The 18,202-nt window shown below is 40.1% G+C and overlaps 3 protein-coding genes across 6 annotated transcripts in view; all 3 read right to left on the reverse strand.

The window, feature by feature from the left end:
• Positions 1-3,603, reverse strand: part of hoxb3a (homeobox B3a) — a 60,366-nt gene extending 56,763 nt beyond the window's left edge. For all 3 annotated transcript variants that reach the window (XM_084677226.1, XM_084677225.1, XM_084677223.1), the window contains exon 1: positions 3,153-3,603. The gene's annotated coding sequence lies outside the window, so the exon portion shown is untranslated. The remainder of the gene's footprint in view (positions 1-3,152) is intronic.
• A 1,904-nt stretch (positions 3,604-5,507) lies between these two features.
• On the reverse strand, positions 5,508-10,098 carry hoxb7a (homeobox B7a). Its single transcript, XM_084678518.1, has 2 exons — positions 9,607-10,098; positions 5,508-6,392 (listed from the first exon to the last, which is right to left on the reverse strand). Exons 1-2 carry the CDS (start codon positions 10,007-10,009, stop codon positions 6,133-6,135), a joined length of 663 nt encoding a protein of 220 aa, XP_084534644.1. The 5' UTR covers positions 10,010-10,098; the 3' UTR covers positions 5,508-6,132.
• A 1,461-nt stretch (positions 10,099-11,559) lies between these two features.
• hoxb8a (homeobox B8a) lies at positions 11,560-14,111 on the reverse strand. Of its 2 annotated transcripts, none has more exons than XM_084678465.1 (2): positions 13,193-14,111; positions 11,560-12,501 (listed from the first exon to the last, which is right to left on the reverse strand). In XM_084678465.1, exons 1-2 carry the CDS (start codon positions 13,614-13,616, stop codon positions 12,182-12,184), a joined length of 744 nt encoding a protein of 247 aa, XP_084534591.1. In that variant the 5' UTR covers positions 13,617-14,111; the 3' UTR covers positions 11,560-12,181. The 2 variants fall into 2 exon arrangements, with proteins under 2 accessions (XP_084534591.1, XP_084534592.1); XM_084678466.1 differs by having other exon boundaries at positions 11,560-12,498; positions 13,193-14,098.
• Positions 14,112-18,202: the final 4,091 nt, after the last annotated feature.

Genomic DNA, 18,202 nt, shown 5'->3' on the forward strand with positions numbered 1-18,202 from the left:
GCGTCTGTGTGCTTCCAAGTGAATAACTTCGGTCAGTTAATGATAGACCAAACTCTATAGCCTTCCTTCAATATTTATGAGTCTTCCTTGGAACCTAACTTGTCCTTCATGGACTTTCAGGTCTTGTGAAGTTAGTAGACCGGAACTCAACAATCCTTTGACCAGAGCATCCGAGACCAGTTACAAATTGGGCCAAAATATTGTATTGTTAAGTTGCATTGGTTAACTGTATGATATTTGCAAGGATTGATATTTCAATTTGACATAACACTTAACATCGTGTAAAGTGTATTACGGGGTTATATATTACGTTATGTTGGATGGTTTTTGCATTACTATAAAGTTAATTTATGGCAGTGCACATTACACTGCTGGAGGCTAAAGCTCTGTGAAAAAATAAAGAATGTAATATCACTACATGTCTTTTGGTCTCTCCCTCTATCTTTCACCTTCTAACACACAGATGTGTGTGTGTATGTTTGTGTGTGTGTATGTGGGGGCGGGGTGTGTGTGTGTGGAGTTAAAGTAATCTTAGATGCAATTTAATTTCTCAAGTTCAGAATCTCATTACAGGAAATTAAAACATAGGCCAGTTAAATATTTTCCTTACACACACACAAACACACACACTCGCTTTGTCTTTCTCTCTCTTTGGGTTTCTATCTCTCTCTCCCTCCTCACCTCATTCCTCTCTCTCTACCAAGTCCACGACCCTAACACAGCAACACAGATTACAGTTAGTTTGCGTTTCCTTGGGAAGAACGCACATAACACCACAATATCAGCAATAAGCCAAATTACCCGTTTGCCACAGCTTAACTGTGGCCTCAAAACAAGGAAAGTTACAATGAGTGGATTCAGCTTGGTTTACTGAACAGGACTGCACGCTCCATTCGCTGCACAATGTAATAGTAACCTTGGAGCAGTCATCCGCTTACGTCTGTTTTTTTTTTTTTTTTTTTTTTTTATAGAAAGGGGAGGGGGAGCTAAAATCCAGTCTTTGGGTCTGGTCTTTCTGCGTGCGTGCCACAAATCTTTCCCAAACGCAGACACATCAAAGCTCGCGGCAACAGCAGCTCGAGAATTTACAACCTCTGCATTCTTCTACGTTTCACTGCCACCGGGCCCCTTGTACCTTTCCTGTTATCTCCTTCCCTATTCAGTTCCTTCTGGACGCACGCAATACCATGGTAAAGGCCGCAAGATCATCGGGGAAGTAGCACACATTTGTTTGTCAACAGCTGATACACACTGAACTGCAAAACACATTTACGCTGAAACACGCACACGAAAGCATTGAAATACCGTACAACACTGTGATAGCATACACATGCCTATCCACCCCCCACCCCCCTCACACACACACACACCAAAAACAATGCACACACAGAAACCCTTGCACTCAACCTCGAAAAGAACAAAATGTGTAGAATGTCTGGTGTTGTTCAAATGTGACCGCTAGATAGCAGCACAGAGTTAAGCACAAGCTTCAACTGCTGCAGTAACCCTGCGTCATTGGCGACGATCAACCACAACAAGAAAACACTGCAAAGCTGCAGTCTGGCATAATTGGACGACTTCTTTTGAAAACCTAATTCATCTTGTCAAAGGAAAGTGAAACAGCTAAGCCCAATCCACTCACAAAGGCCAACCTTTAAAAATCTGAATTTTGCTTGTATTTTACCGAATACAATTGTATGTTGTACAATGGATCCTTGCTCATGGTAGAATGCGTAAAGGTGGTTAAATATCTGAACTTCTGAACTTCAGACTGTTTTTTTATTTGTCATGACTAGTGTTTTGTTATTGTCAATAAGGTTTTCATTTAATATATTAAGAAATGCATATAATGTGTGTCCTTAAAAAGTCAGAGAAAGCGACAAATATCTGATCGATGATGCCATAGTAATTTATGATAATAATCTATAACTATTATGTTGAAATGCACGCGCACATGTTGACAGTCTTATTTCCAGACAGACTGTAAATAGGCCTATACTCATTGTCTCTATTTTTCTCTTGTTCTCTCTCTCTCTTTCTCTCTCTCGCACACACAAACACACACACACACCCAGAGAGACTCTCTCACACACACACACCACATATACACACGAATGGAAAAAATCTAAGTTAGATTAAAGAAATGCGTATCTCGAACCTAGAGATAAATACATACAGACACGACTGAATACAACGGCAAAAATATCCATTATCACACATAATACATTGTAGACAGATTTTAGATTGAGTTTATAAAACAGCGATAGTAAATTACTGATTGTTATTGAAGAAAACATTAACGCACACAATAAATTAATCACAGCTCAGAGCAATTGCTACTTCTTGATTTGGTTTGTGTGTCGGGGGTGGTGAGGGGTAAGGGGGTGTTCACAGACGGGGATACGACAAATGGAGACCAAAGGGTCTGGTGGTAAAAACACCACTGGATGATGCCCAGAAGGGGAAATGAGAGGGGGAATTAAGCAATAAAAGTAAGCTGAGCTCACCCAGCAGACACATACAAAAACATGGTCACCCGTCGCAGACATTCAGGCACTACAGTAACCTGGAAGCTTTGCGTCCTGATCTGGAAGTTGTACGGGGCGTCACGTTGACAAGCTCATGCGTAATGGAGGAATTGAAAAAAAAAAAGACGGTCAGACTCCCAGCCTATGCAACTAGTCAGTGATCTACAAAACACCAAGTTGCGAGTTTCATCCTATTTGTTTTCGTGGTCTAACGAGGAAATGGGAGTGTATGGAAATGCCGTACAGTCTAGTGCTCTTAGATTTAGAATTCCAAGAGATCACCCGAGACCGTACAGTATGCATTTGGTTACCGCGAGCTTCCGTCAAACCTCGCCCTCTACGCGCAGCCCGGGCATCGCTCGCTCCCACAAACACCCATCGTTCAGACAGCACTACACGGTTTAATATCGATATATGGCTCCGAGCAGAATAGATATTATAAACATTATGAATCTGACGGGATTAAGACATTTAAAGTATGAGGGAGTATTGTGCCACCATGGTTGTATGTTTAAATAAAGGTTGTGCACAAACAGTATATTAGAGTGATTGTTTAGCTTTGGTTACATTTAAGGTGCGGTCTAAAGAAACAACAGAACCTATTGACAGACAAGCATGGCTTACCTTTGTTGATAATCCGTCACTGAGCTCTTGGACAACGAGGCGAGCTTCACGCAGCTCGCGGTAACTGCATTCCTGTCCTCCGCGCTAGTCCAGTTACAAGCGCGTGAAGCCAGTCCAGCTCTTACCCTGTCGCCGGCCTTCTTTGCCCCTTTCATTCACATAACTTTACAGGAGTCAAGCATTATCTTCACATGAAAAATTAGATGCGACCCTCCGGCGTGCCCAGATTTCTCATATTCAGTCTCTCTCTCCATCTCAGCGGAAATCCCAATCACTGTCGGCCACATTAGCATAGCGCAAGAAGAGCGAGGAGGTAGGTCTCTTCCAGTCTCTCTGTAACACTAAGAAGAGGGGGGCACGAGCTTGTAGTGTATTTAAATTCATAAACGCGATTAAAAATCGTCTTTACAGAACCTTAAAGGAGCACAGTGTTGCTACATAAGGTGCAGTGGCCAAAAGAATGCTGCAATATAACCACTTGGGAAATCATAAAAAGTTCATGTTCACGGTTACCCATCCACATGACCATCCTCGGCCAATCCCAGGACCCAGGCACTCATAAAGTTCTATCACAAAGTTGTAAATTTTCATAAAACAACAAGGAATTTATTGCATTTCTTCATGACTGCTTTAGCAGCAGTGGTTCCTCAGTCGCCATCTTTTTCTACAGAAAATGAAGGACCAAAGAGGATTTTCCTTCGAGTTTGACAAAGAAAATGCCAGCATATTTTAGGTGATATTTGTAGGCCGATCAGTGGGACATGAAAGCTGAGTGTGTATGTGTTCCTGCGTGCATTTGAACATTTCCCCCTACATTTTTTTTATTGGCTCATATCATCCCTGTTCAGAAAAAAAGAGTAATTACAAAATTAAAAACTGAGCTAATTATTGTTAGCGTACACTACCAATCTCAAAACAGATTTTAATGTAAGTAATGAGTTGAATTACTATAAAACACTTTAGCCTAATGCACACTGTCATGCTGAAAACATCCACACCACGAGATTATGACAAACTAGATTTAACGCTAAAACTGTTTTTTACAGATGTCTTGCTTCCTTACTGAAGGCATTCTCCTGATTTCTATAACACACCCAATAAGAAACATGAGAAACATGCATTTCATATTTCAGTATGATATTTTATTTATTTGCAGATATTGTTGTGTTATGTAAAAATACAACCACAGTGGGCTACTCAATGCGTAATGCAAACGCATGGTTTTAAGAAATTTAATAATGATCAGATTTACTGTAACAAAAATTATCTTGAATACAAACTGCTCAGTGAATTTGAATTCTTCAATAATGTGTTGAGTCCCAAATATGAAAAGTATTGTTATTTGAAGAAGTATCATGGAGCTACACGCGTGCCTAAAATATTTTGCATGCGGTATTCAATAGACTGAAAAAATGCCGATGTATTGAGACAAGTCCTAAACATGAAAGTAAAAATATCCTTTCTGATATGGTTGTTGTTTTCAGCAGAGCCGTGCGGTGCTTCCGTTGTGGAAAGGCCCAGGGTTACATATTAACGAAAATTAAAAACGGGGACAAAAACAAGAACAAAAGTCTTACCACGCATTGTTACACGTTCTAAAAAGTTGACACTCAGGCGGACGTTTTCTTACACGTCTGTTTCCAATTTTGTCGATCTTATTTGTTATTTTTATTGGGGTTTCCGGCCTTTCATTGATGCAATAAACGCATTTAGAACCAGTTACAGCCCCAATATAACAGTCTTGCTTTGGCTACAGGGGCCTGAATACGTCAGGCCCAGGACACAACACCCATCGAATATTGCCCTTACGGAGACATTTTACTAAACTGAATTTATATTAGTGCACTGATGTTGAAGCAGATTTTCACAGGGGAAAAAACTATGAATGAATCTTATTGTATAGGCTTTATACACAACATCCAGTTGCAATGCCTTGGATGTTGACAGCCAAATAACACCGCTAGTTATGAACAAGTTAACGTGCGGTTATACAAACATGGAAATAAATTAACTATTTAAAACAGGCCTTTTACCACTGCTCATCAGGCTTCTAAAATTAAATCAGTAGAAATGTTGAGCGAAATGTGTGTTATTGAGAATGATGAATCTGATATAGCAATACCACTGCAGCAGGAACCACATATTGCCCGTATAGGAATCCAGGAGATGTTAATGATGTATCTATGTTAATCAAGATATTTGGTTCATTAGAAGTTGTCAAAAGAGGTCGATTGATTTTTAAAATATATTTTTTGACCATTGTGTTTGATAGGCATAGTTTTGCCGGTAATACTCTGTCTCTGATATAGCGTTTTTAGGCTATACAGGCAAAAACCAAAAGACACCAAAACACACTTCTTACTTATTGATTATTTTTATTGACATAAACATATTGTGCAATTGTAAAACGAAACGTCCCTCACAACGCAAAAATATACATTTCCTAGGCTACATTTTGTGGTCCACTGTACACATCAACAATAAAAAAGACTGCATCAAATCAAATTGCATAGCGGTAAAACTCATTAGCCTATCAAAACGACTAAATACAAACAGAGGTACACAGAGGATAACAGAATATAACAAGAATGACCTTTGAGATTTTCTAAACCTCCGAAAAGCTGATCCCTTTTAAGGATAGCTTTGGCAACGAGCGTTTTGCAGTTTTACAAGTCGATTATGCAAGATTATACGACTGACTGCAAAAACAGAACAAGCAACATCAATGCAGGGTCAATTAAAATACAAGCAACATTAACGTACAAGACTATCCTATCAATTCAAACAAACACTTTCCTTTAATACAGGCCCACCTTTACCAAAAGAGTCCTTGGCTTTGGACTTCAAAATTATAAACAATGATCTTAGTAGGTAGTATTGTATGTTTGACTATTCAGTGTAAGATAGGGGAAATTGTCACCCTTGATTTTATCCATATCAGTCCTATTAGCTATACTCCTTCATTGTTCCTGTAATAACGCTACTCCTCTTCATCCTCCTCTTCTTCTCCTGCCTGTTGCTCAGTTGTAGGGGAGCTCTGTCCGGTCGTCTTATTTTCTTTCTTCCACTTCATCCTTCTGTTTTGGAACCATATTTTGATCTGTCGCTCGGTGAGGCACAGCGCATGAGCTATCTCGATGCGTCGTCTGCGCGTCAGGTAGCGGTTGAAGTGGAACTCCTTCTCGAGCTCCAGAGTCTGGTAGCGCGTGTACGTCTGTCGGCCTCGCTTCCTGTCTGCACCTGTAAACAACAGAGAGGATGTTCTAGGATGTTTGGGCAATGAGCAACCTTTTAAAAATGCAGCACGAACTTCTTTCTCAAAATGTGCATTATTAATGCATACATATGGCCATATATACATATATTTGTTACCCTTAATGATATCTTAAAACACCTGAAAATAAGGGCATTGTCAAATTGGAATTGTGTTAAGACTATAACGCCAACAGTCCTATAACAAACAAAAAAAACGCTCCTTGTTTAATTGATATAAGACTGCACTGAGAATATTAGAAACTAAAAACTAATATAGGCCTACGTGTGGTTAGGCCTACTATAATCCTTAACATATTTGGTTACACTTGTAGCCTTCCTATTGGCATATTGGAGTGGATGAAAAGAGTAGTTCTCAATTTATTTCAAAAGACTGAAATATATCTGACTCTATACCTATCTCTCGATAGATACTCAAAATTGACCTGCCCTCCCAAGAATTTAGGGCAAGTTAATGATGTTGTGTGGCTTTTAACGTGGTTTCTTTTATAGTGCCGTTACACCAACAGCAAGCTATATCGTTTTACAAGCCTACACGCCCATTGTTATTTATATGAACAATTTAACCTAAAACATTTGTCATTGCATGTGTGCCGTGGCACTTGTAAAGTTTCAAAACAGTGGCTTCACGGGAGACGCAGTTTATTCTTGGATATAGGTGATGAAAGTCTGCTCCATGAACAACATCCAGTTGCATAATCCTACTCCTCCTGATTCTTTAACACGAAAGACCGCACATTCCATTGCCTGGGCTGGAATGGGATTTTATATTCGCACAACAATATCCTATATGTCAAGGTGCCATGTGGTGCATTCTCAAATCACTACTTTGTCGCACTGACATAGTTGAGGAACAAAACATAATAGTTCCATGTTGCCACACGTGTATTTGACTGGTTCAAAAGTTCCGCTTACGATGCGAGTGGGTCGGGTCTACTGCCGTTTCCGCTCCAGGCAGACAGACAGCGTATAATGGAGTCTACAGCGGCTCGCGTATCCTACTATAGTTTTATTGAACGCAGTGGTCCCTATGTGTGGTTCTCATTTCCTCTATACTGAGTGGCGACGTGTCACTGTCTGGGTGAATGCTGGCTCAATATGAGACATGGACAGAGTTTGAAGGTTAAGAGAGAGTCTGGGGAGAGAGGGAAAAATAGAAGGGAGTATTCATTCTTATTGATGATATTTTTCTCTCCTCATGTGTCCTGGGTGATTTGTTCTTCAACACTGACTGCCTGGCTGGAATTCTTCAGCGTTTCAACAAGGACGAGTATTGTACTCGGTAGAGACAGACTACACACGCGATTTAAGCATTACACATCCAGAGTTTCTTCTTTAATATAAGAAATATAGATTTCATTTGAGGTCTGTGCGTGGGAGGGTATCTAAAGACTAATTTATGAGTGATTCTTTATATGGTGAAAGACATTTAGAAAAAGCCAAGTGCCATTTCTGGTGCACATATAGCCTACAATTTCCTTTTGCTTTCTATAAAGAATTTAAGTTAAATTACCTTTTAACTCAGAGCTCCAGTTTCATTTAAATTAAAATCTACAACTTTATTACAGGCCAATAATACGAATAGACTATGGCATACAAGATAGGATTCATGGGTATTTTTGGCCGATCTCATCCCCTCTCTCTCTCTCTCTCTCTCTCTCTCTCTCTCTCTCTCTCTCTCTCTCTCTCTCTCTCTCTCTCTCTCTCTCTCTCTCCCTATGTGCTCGCCCTTGTCTCTCTGTGTGTATGTTTCTCTTATGTACAGAAGGCTTTGTCGGATGTTTGTGAAGTTAAGTTGAAAGTCAAAATGAAAAACGAGATAAAATGATCTCAGTGTATGGCGCACCATGTAACTGATTATATGATCCTTTACACATGAGTTTCCATCATATAGTGCAGATATATTTATGCAAAGCTATTCTTAACATGTAAAAGGCTGCCTCTGCGTCATTAGGGTGAAGCCGAGGGTCCTGCTCAAGAAGCAGCAAATATGAGGGATGAGATCACGTTACACAAACCATAATAAACTGTTATCTCAGCGGAAAACATTCAAAAGTGAAATTTCTTCTGGAGTTTCTGATGATTTCTATTGCCGTCTGAACAAATCTATGGTTGGCAAAGTGTCCTAAATAGGAGCACATTTCCTTGCTAACAAAATGTAAATAATGCATAGGCCTATTTCACACAGCTGCTTAAATGGTTAACACACAACTGACGACAAAAAAGAAAACCAAGCCAAAACGTGTGGAAACGAACAGCCTGCCGGTATGTGAAATGTCAAAAGAGTTGATAACGAGGATATATCTGTTTCAAAACTATTTATGTTGTTGTATGTTTTACGCCAGCGGCTAACAAGAGGGTGAGAGAGGTGAAACTTGACAACTGACAGATAGGAACTTTGTGGTAGTGCTAGCCAAAGCCTTGAATGCCTCCAGAAAATCATTAGACCGAAAGTTGTCAGCTTCTAGCCCCACATAATTAGAAGGTGTCTGTTCCTTCTATAATAGATTTTTCTAGGGCATGAAGCACCTTAACAAGTACACAACCCACAGACAGTCAAGCACGTACGCCCACGCACACACATAACATGTAGGCTACACAATCACATAGGTTTTAATAGGCTATAGTATGTGACAATAGAATATATTATTTTGGATTGACTTTTGAAACTGTCATGCTCAATGAGAAATGTGGGGCAGTATGTCTTTGATATCCAACAGCTATTCCAGTGAACGCTAACGTTTTCAGAAGCAGTGTTATTGTACAGGAATGCTGTTCTGTTCATTCAGAGGCGAGAGTAACAGCAAATCTGTTACTGTCCTTAAAAACAACTTTAACAAAAGAACGTCATGGAGAAGCCATTGCACACTGTGTTTTCTTCGACTATTGGAGCAGGGTTAAATAATCCTACGCCCCCTCTCTTCCTCTCTCTCTCTTTTAACACAATACCTCCTAATGAATATTCAGATGTCTTAAATTATGGTTTTATGGAGGTCGTATAGCAATAAAAGATCTGCACTGGCAAAGCGACGTAAAGCATAGTTCGGGAAGTCGTGTTGGCCACTCTGCAACGGCACAGTTTACAGATCGTTTAACGTCATTATTAGGTCTGAGCGAGCAGCCCCCGCAACCTAACCTCTCTTTACCTGTTATATTTTACAAAACCCATAATTTCTCCTACCTGAGCTTCTCATCCAGGGGTAAATCCGTAAGTTGTCCTCGTTCTGTTGCTCTGCTTTGCCGCAGCTGGAAAGCTTGGACGGGTCACCAGAGCAAACCATGGAGAGGCTGGGATGGTCAAACGGAGAACAGTGCATGTTCAGGGAGCCGGCGCCCAGCCCGTACGCAGAGGTGTACATACCGGGATTTTGAGAGGGCATGTTTCCTCCATTGTTGTACAGTCCGGACAGTGATGAGGAAGAAGAGAAGGCTGCTCCGCCGGAGCCCGATACATAGCTACCGGTACGCGGTGAACTAGACGCAAAAGCGCACGAAGTTTGCTCTGGAAATACCCCGGTTGGGAAAACCGAACTTGCTGCTTGATATTTGGAAAACAAAGCGTTCGCATAATACAATGAACTCATAATTTGACCGGTGATTTGTAGGCCGGGAGGTTTTAGTGTCGGTTTTACGAGGTACTGTGATATATTACAGTATTACAGTCTAGATTTACACCAAAAATCACCCCTTTTTCCTCTGGGGCCACGTGATAGGGGCCATGTGGTACAAAGCCCTCCAATTACAGCAGGGCTGGCCACCACTCGGTTAATGTGGAAAAAAGTGCACCACTGACCATGCACATAAATACTTTAGCCTATGTTCAATGCAAAGGCTCCTCCAATCAAGCTACTAACAAGAAGCACAAAAATCGATGGCCAATAGAATGTATTCGGTTATCACCTGACGCAAGACGCAGTGATTAAAAAAAGGGCAAGCACCACAAGCATCCGACTGAAATAGACTATGCACACATCTTACATGTCCTTCTCTGTGGACATGCACACAAATAAGGAAACTCCCATTTATTTCCATATTGATTGTACTTAACTTTTCTGTGTGTGTGGTCTTTCAGCACAGTTCCAGCAAGAAAACATAGCTTCTGTTATTATGGCGGTGCGCCGCCATGTCTTTGAGCTAGAGTCCAATGTAGGGCCCACTCACTAACGACTCCCTCTTTGAGAGAGCCTTTCTACTTCAGAGCATCTTTCTGCCCACAGCAACCATCCCCCGTACAACGGCATTGGTTGTGGACAACACAAGCACTGTTGTGTTCGACGGGACAGTAAAGGCCTCGAATTGCAATCTCGAAACGCCTCGCCTCACTTTCCACGACCTTATGCCCAATACTGGACAGACCTCCACAGAATCGAGCCAATTGCCAATGTCCCAGAGGAACAAAAAAAGCACATTTTCAAATGTCACTAAACGTTTTGTTTTATCTGTATGATGACTCCTTGGATCAGCTGAATTTATAAGGTTGAATGCCATCTCGAGGTGCCGAGGCTCGAACTTTCCTCTTATGGTGCGCAAACTTACACAAGCTAAGGATGGCAAAATGACTCCGGTATTAACCCAGTTTATTCATTAAACCCTGTTTAATGTACCACCATCTATGTATCTATGTGTCTACGTATCAATGTATCTATGCATCTTTCTATATCTCTATTTATCTCTCTATCTACCTATATATAGATCTATCTATCTAGATCTAGATCGTAAAGATTTTTGACACGTGAAATGTTGTTGCCATACGTCATCCCTGAATTATTGTTTACGAAAGTAGCCTTCATCAAACATGGTTTCAATGAGGCTTTGAATGCAAGTTATGTCATTTACGTGACACTCATGTTAGAAGCTAATTATTTTGTCTTACACTTAATAGTTTGATCAGGAGACAGTAACCGTGAGCCCGCACCTCGCGCACCTCGACAGGAAATGAAGCATAGAGAACACCAATGATGTCACGGATTCTCGCTTGTAAACTTTATTGTGTCCTCTTTCTTACGCCGCTTCAAGGTTTTAGACAATAGAACAAAGTGATGAAGTAACATAAAAGCATATCATCAAGTCCCCCATAAACTAATTCACAAGTACAGCACATTCTGTTTCACAGTAAACGAGGGGTCACATGAAATACTTTTTTATTATTCTTTTATTTTATTCGTTTTTTGCACTGTGCGCATGCTTACCCAAGAAAGAAAGACCATCAATTAAAACAAATGAACTAAGAAAGGACAAGTGTAAAAAGAGAAATACTACGGCATAAATAGGCAGTTTCATGTTGTTGGAATTCATTATTTGCTACGTCATCATAACATAGAAGAGATAACAGTAAAAAGTGCACCATTTAACTTAAAAACTATACAGCTGCCAAAGATAATTGTTAATGATAAAATTCTAACAATAGCCTAGAAATATTTCACGATAATTGTTCCACAAGGTAAGGAGGCTATCTTTTTAAACGCTATAATATTTTCCCGACATTAGATTAAAAAGTACAAATGCTTCATTTCTCCCGTTCAAATGTTATGTTTTGTCTCCAGACAGCAATAACAACATAATAGTCTTGTCCTTTAAGTCGCTGTGTAGAGACGTTCATCTAAAACGTGGAATGGCTCGCCAAAGCCATGTTTGCGAAACACAACCACATGCTGGTCCCCCTCATTCCTCCTCTTTCTCCCCCTCTCTCTCTCTCTTTCTCTCAATGCTGCCTTTCCGTGGTCCTGATTCAAATTCCCCATCCCCCCTATAGCTTTTTACATTTGCTTGGTTTTGTCGCAGTCTTCACCGGACGACTGTGCCCCGCCACTTTGTTGCTCCTTCTCCCGCTTCTCCTTCTCGATCTCCTCCTGCTCGGACTTACTGCTGGGGAATTTGTCTTTGTTGTTCTCCTTTTTCCATTTCATCCTCCGATTTTGAAACCAGATTTTCACTTGTCTCTCGGTCAGTCCCAGAGCATGCGATACCTCGATCCGCCGCTTGCGGGTCAGGTAGGGGTTGAAGAGAAACTCCTTCTCGAGCTCCAGGGTCTGGTAGCGGCTGTAGGTCTGGCGGCCTCGCCTCCGTCCGGCAGCTGCTGGCAAAAGAGGGGGCACGTTTGAGAAAACGCATGCAGATATAGACAAGCAATCCTGTTCATATTTTCTATATCAAAATGCTCATCCACATTCCCAGCAATCCTTCATGGTCTAGGTTGAAACTATAAATTCTACAATTGTTTCACTTTTGCTACCCCCCAGGTTAACATTAAAGTCTACTTTTTAGTATTTTAGTATCGCTTCAACGACCTCCGAATGAGCAAAATGAGCATGATATTATTCACCATAAACCAGATCGTAGCAACACACAGCTCCACATACATTCGAGGCAGTATGAGTGGGACCATAAAGCCCAAGTCAATCCTGGGGGGATCGGCCACCTTGTAGCAACATAATCCCCGAAACCACTGTAAGTCGTAAAAGCTAGTAGTAAAACTTTGACCGGGGTGAGAAGTAGAGAATCAGCTGCAGGCTGGTAGCTCACACATGGAGAAGAAAGCTACAATCCTCTTCCTGTTTCTATATGGTGGGGTAATTAAACTATAAACTCATTCACAAGTTTTGAACACCATAAAACAATAAATGCTTTGCTGGCTTTCCCTCTGCACACAGGAAATGCGCCTAAACTCTCATTGTGGTTGACGGTTAAGGTTTAGCTCTCTTCGCCACAATAGCCGCGTTTTATTCCTCGATCTAAGCAGTGTTTTCAAACCAAGCTCGGGGGCTCACCTTGCGGTCGCATCCACGGGAAAAGCTGCGTCGGTGACGGGCTTTGCTCTGTCCCTTCAGTGTCATCACCGATGCCACCAGCGGCAAGTTTACAATCGTTGTACTGCACCAAATCCGCGTCCTGCGCTCCGAAAAGCGTCTGCCTCTGGAGAGCGTCGTACCCATAGAAGTTACCCGGTTCTCCGTGGCACGTTACCGCACAGGGACTTTGTTGATATGGTGCGCTGGAGAGTGTGGACGCGCCATGGTGGTAGAACTCCTGGATCTGAGGGGGATGCTGGAAAGTTGCTCCACTGCCGGGTCCATATACTACGGTGGGTCGACTCCCTAAGTCCTGCGCGAACCCGCACTCGTAATAATTGGGACGTAAAGAGTCTCCACTTTTGTATTTGGAAAAAAGAGAGTTGACAAAATATGAACTCATCTTTTGTTGTTGTTGATTTTGTTTGTTTGCTAGTGTTTGTACAGACACGAACGCTCGAAAGGACCGATGTTGGGTCTAAAAAAAGAGCCCAAGCAGGTTAGCAATGTATGGACTAAGATACTGTTGTATTTCAAAATACCCTAAATAGCTGAAGGTACAATGATGCCGATTCCATAAAATCGTATCCTCTGCTCCTGCATCACAATTCCGGTATGAGGTGCCAGTTCACAAACAGTTTTCTGTGATTTACTCCGCTGCAAATGAGTTGTTTCATATTTTGCGGTGTCTTTTCACGATAATTTGCATCTATTATCAGGTCCTCATCCCATTGGCTTCTCGCATCCCCACACGGACCCTGCTCTACGCGCCTCTGATATGGAAGAAGTGAGAGAATGAAAAAGGGAGAAAATGAGAAAGGGAGAGAGACTGAGAGGGAGCGAGGGACTAGGGAGGGGGAGAGGGGTGTTCGAGGGAGAGAGGAGTTCGAGGGAGAGAGGAGGGAAGAATATGCGCATTAATATATTCAAGCGGGTAAGTTAATGAGAAATCTGCCGCTCTGCATCAGATCAAATCACACAGCACCCCTGCCCCCCATGCCACCCCACCCCTACGTACCCACTCTAAACCTCCTCCCGAATAGATTGATTTTTAGCATGAAGCTAATAGGCAACTTAAAGGGATGCACATTCACTCATTAATTTCTAAATTCTAACGAGGTGAGCGAGCCCCGGTTTTACGAAAATGTCAGGGTCGTGCAGGCAAATTGTGAAAGTACACGACTTAATTGGTATCAGTTTTAACAAGTCCTATAAATGTAATTGCTGTTCTATAACAACTTCCCAAAGCTCTGCCAACGTCTAAGACGTATAGGAAAATAAACGAGGTAGTCAGATCTAACATTTTGATCATCGTATTTTTATAAATATGATATTCATAAAGCTTTGAAGCTGTCTGAAAGGAGTACCACTTGTGGTATAATAGAGAAAGTGGTTGTAAATGGTTTAACAAACTATAAAATCCTATAAACGCCGGGGCTGTTTGTTGTTTACACCGTGCATCAAAAAAGCTGTTGAGATTTTACGAGGTTCCACGACCAAAGCCATAAATGCTTCACTCGGAGCAATTTCATCGATGCAGAAATATTCAAGTATTTAATTGTCATTTTAGTTGCGTTTCTATACAGACTGTCATTATAAAATCAGATAATTTAACCCTGACTTATTTGTTGAATAACTAACCAGGAAGAACTTGTGGAAAGGTTGCTTTCGTTAATAGGGTACCCTAATAAAACGGAAATATTGTTGAATGGGATTAACAGAATAATAGCCTGATGTAGCCTAACGAGAGTAGCCTACAGACATGCACGTCGCATAGCCTTAATCAGAGTTTAGATTGTGGCCAACAAAAAATTTTCAGCGGGTTATCCAACTATTTGTTCATGTAGGCCTATTCATCAGATTATGATATAGCCCAGGTTATTTATTTTAATGCTGAAAGACATGCCAATGTTATGCAGGGGTTTGATACTTGCAGAATTGTGGTGTCCTTAACAGGTTATCTGTTTGAATGTATGGTTGGAGCTGTGTTGTGTTATTGTCAATGAGTGCGCAAGGCTGTTGTGTAACCGGAATTGGAAAAAAGAATACATGTTAAGTGTTCAGACTATTTGTATAGACAGATGTGCTACTTTTATGTACAACATATGTAGGTGTATAATATTTTTTTTTAAACACATAAAACTGAATCCAAATCTCAATTTTAAGCAGTGTTTAGAAAATGGTAAGCGTTAGGCTACTTCTGACCTTCCAACTTTCGGTAGGCTATTAGTATAGCTTTCTATTTGTTTTTTCTTTCATTTTGATGATTTGTACATGTTATGTAAGCATATTTGTAATAAAGTTATCATGGAAGCAAATTTAAACAAGCAGTCTCTGTTGGATTCATTTTTTATCAATCGTTAAAGGCTGTAATCATTCTGACAATCTATCGAGTACAATATGCCACTGTCTTTAAAACAGAAGTCTTTCTTTCAAACCACGAGACATAAAATAGCATCAAGTAAATGAAGCCTGTGTGAAATCAAGATATTGTCAACGTCAAAACTTAGACTATAATTATTCGACTCAAGTTGACTTGTTAACATCATACGATAATTGTAGGCTTAATCTTCTTTGATATTCCGTTTACCAAACCAATAGTGTAGTATCATTCTTAACTGCGAATATGAATGGTCCTAGTTGAAGTAGAAGTTTATCCAAGGATGTAGCCTAATATATTTTGAAATCGAAGGCCTATATCAACAGCCTCGTGATTATTTGACCCCTCGGCTGTTTGTAACTCCACAGAAAACATTATCCACGATTTGTGTAGGCTAATGTAGACTTAATCCTTCCTAAAGCATTCTGATAAAAAATCATATGTATAGGTTACCATACGTCTTCTAGACTACCTGAATATTTTTATATTAAGTTTTAGTCCTTTTAGATTCCAGAAGAGCTCCTGTTTACTCTTACCGTCGTCATTATTTTTAAAAGCTTTCACTGGTACGGGTGAATACGATACTAATTTTCTTGTCTTCCCTGAAATCCTGCATTTATGTCAGTACCAAATACCAAGTTTAGCAGTGTGAAGTGGATTGTCCGTATTTCCAGCTGACATTGGGATATAGGCAGAAAACACGAAAACGGATTTCTTTAGTGGAGCAACATTGCCACCTAGAGGTCATTCAGCGATACGCCACAGGCCACATTTCAGGTTAACGACGGTTTATGATATCTATAAACACGACACATAAACCGGCATAATGAGGGTGTTTAAATATACTCTATATGCAATCAAAAGCCATATTTGAAGAACGTAAATAAGAGTGAGATTTAGACGTATGTGTTCTAAAATGAGTAAAATATAAGGAATTTAGTATTTTTGCAACACAACACAATAAAATAGCTATTTATTTCTGATGAAAAGAAAGAAGCTTAACAATACTATGAGATTGTGTGGATGGGCTATGATTACTAACACACAATATACTGGACTTTATGAGATGTATCTGATATTTTTTCACAGCTATTGTGGTATGAGTATCATTACAAACTTTATCTTACTGGCTACTTTAATAGTCTTCTTAATATGCTATGTAACAGTATTGATATATAGACTAAAAATGATGAATAATACTAACAAATTATATATATATATATATATATATATATATATACTACTAATAAATAGTATGATTATTATCATTTATATCTTTATCATATGTGGTTGGCGGAGGTGGTGATACAGCTAAAGGTTATTGTTATCATAATTTTATAATTATTAGTAGGCTATCTTTAAACGTATTATTATTATTATTATCATTATTGCCGTAATGAAGAATACATTAAACATCATGCCTGTAGCTCATAGCCTACACTGTATTGTGTCTTATTTCTCTTGTGGTAAGCCCCATTTAGTTGTGTCTACGTTTTAGGAAAGCTAACATGAAAAAGTCACCTAAATATTTGTTTTATTTAATCTAATCTTAATTTAATATCTTGCAGTTTACCAATACAAATATGTTAGCCTATAATTTAGCAGAAAACTAAGCAATATACCGTTGTTATTTGCTTACCATGTTAAACAATGTTTCCTTTAGTGGGGTGATTCAAATTCGTGAAATGCTCAACAAAAACAACAAAAAACACACACACACTTCATTCAATAGCATATGAACATATGACATTTTGTTTTTCAGGAATTCTCAACCGTTTTTATAGTCGTGACAGGAAAATGTATTTGATTAAACATTGAGCACATCACATTGTGTATAAATGTAAATTTAGGAGCAGTGTTGGAACAGACAGCTGGCTCAACTCTGGAAACCATTGCAACCAATTCCACGACCTAAACATCTAAAAGGCCTCACTAGGCTGCCACAAAACTGGAATCCATAGTCCTGGCTCGAGGTTGTAAACACATTAAGGTCCCGCTATCTCAGACGTCTCGCCAGAATCTTTTTGTAGCGTTTTATGACCCGCTATAAGACCGCCAGGATTCTCTCGGAAGTCAGACAAAAGGAAGAGCCGAGAACACTGGACTGTAGCCATTTATGTCGAAGTCCAGACCTCCTCGCGGACAAACGCCCATTCGCGCGGAATCCGTAAACAAACGCAGAAAACAAGAACCACAATCTAAAAAGGAACAACGTATTCAGTCACCGATGGAGGTATCCTGGATTGTTCTGATTGCTGAACTTCCAGACGGATATTGAGTAGGACTTGAACATTTAGCCCTTCTCTACCATGTTTGCTTTACAGCCGTTTAGTTCGTAACCTTCAGAAATTTATACCCTATAAAGTTTTATGGCAGTCATATTCTTTTATTGCGGCACACCGCATTGAATTTTCTTTCTCTTCTTTTATGACAGTCGACTTCCCATCCCCTCCTCCCCCAAGCAAGAACCTACATCCTCTTCACTGTTTGTTTCCTCTTTGGAATGCCAAAACAACACACGCAACAAAAAAAAAAAAAACTTAAATCAGAGACCATTGCCATGCCAAAACCCAGACCTGTTAGGAATAGGACCTGTTAATATAGGCGCC

The sequence above is a fragment of the Hypomesus nipponensis genome, chromosome 17 (genome assembly GCF_054491055.1).
Source record: "Hypomesus nipponensis isolate SF chromosome 17, ASM5449105v1, whole genome shotgun sequence".
Classification (NCBI taxonomy): Eukaryota; Metazoa; Chordata; class Actinopteri; order Osmeriformes; family Osmeridae; genus Hypomesus; species Hypomesus nipponensis.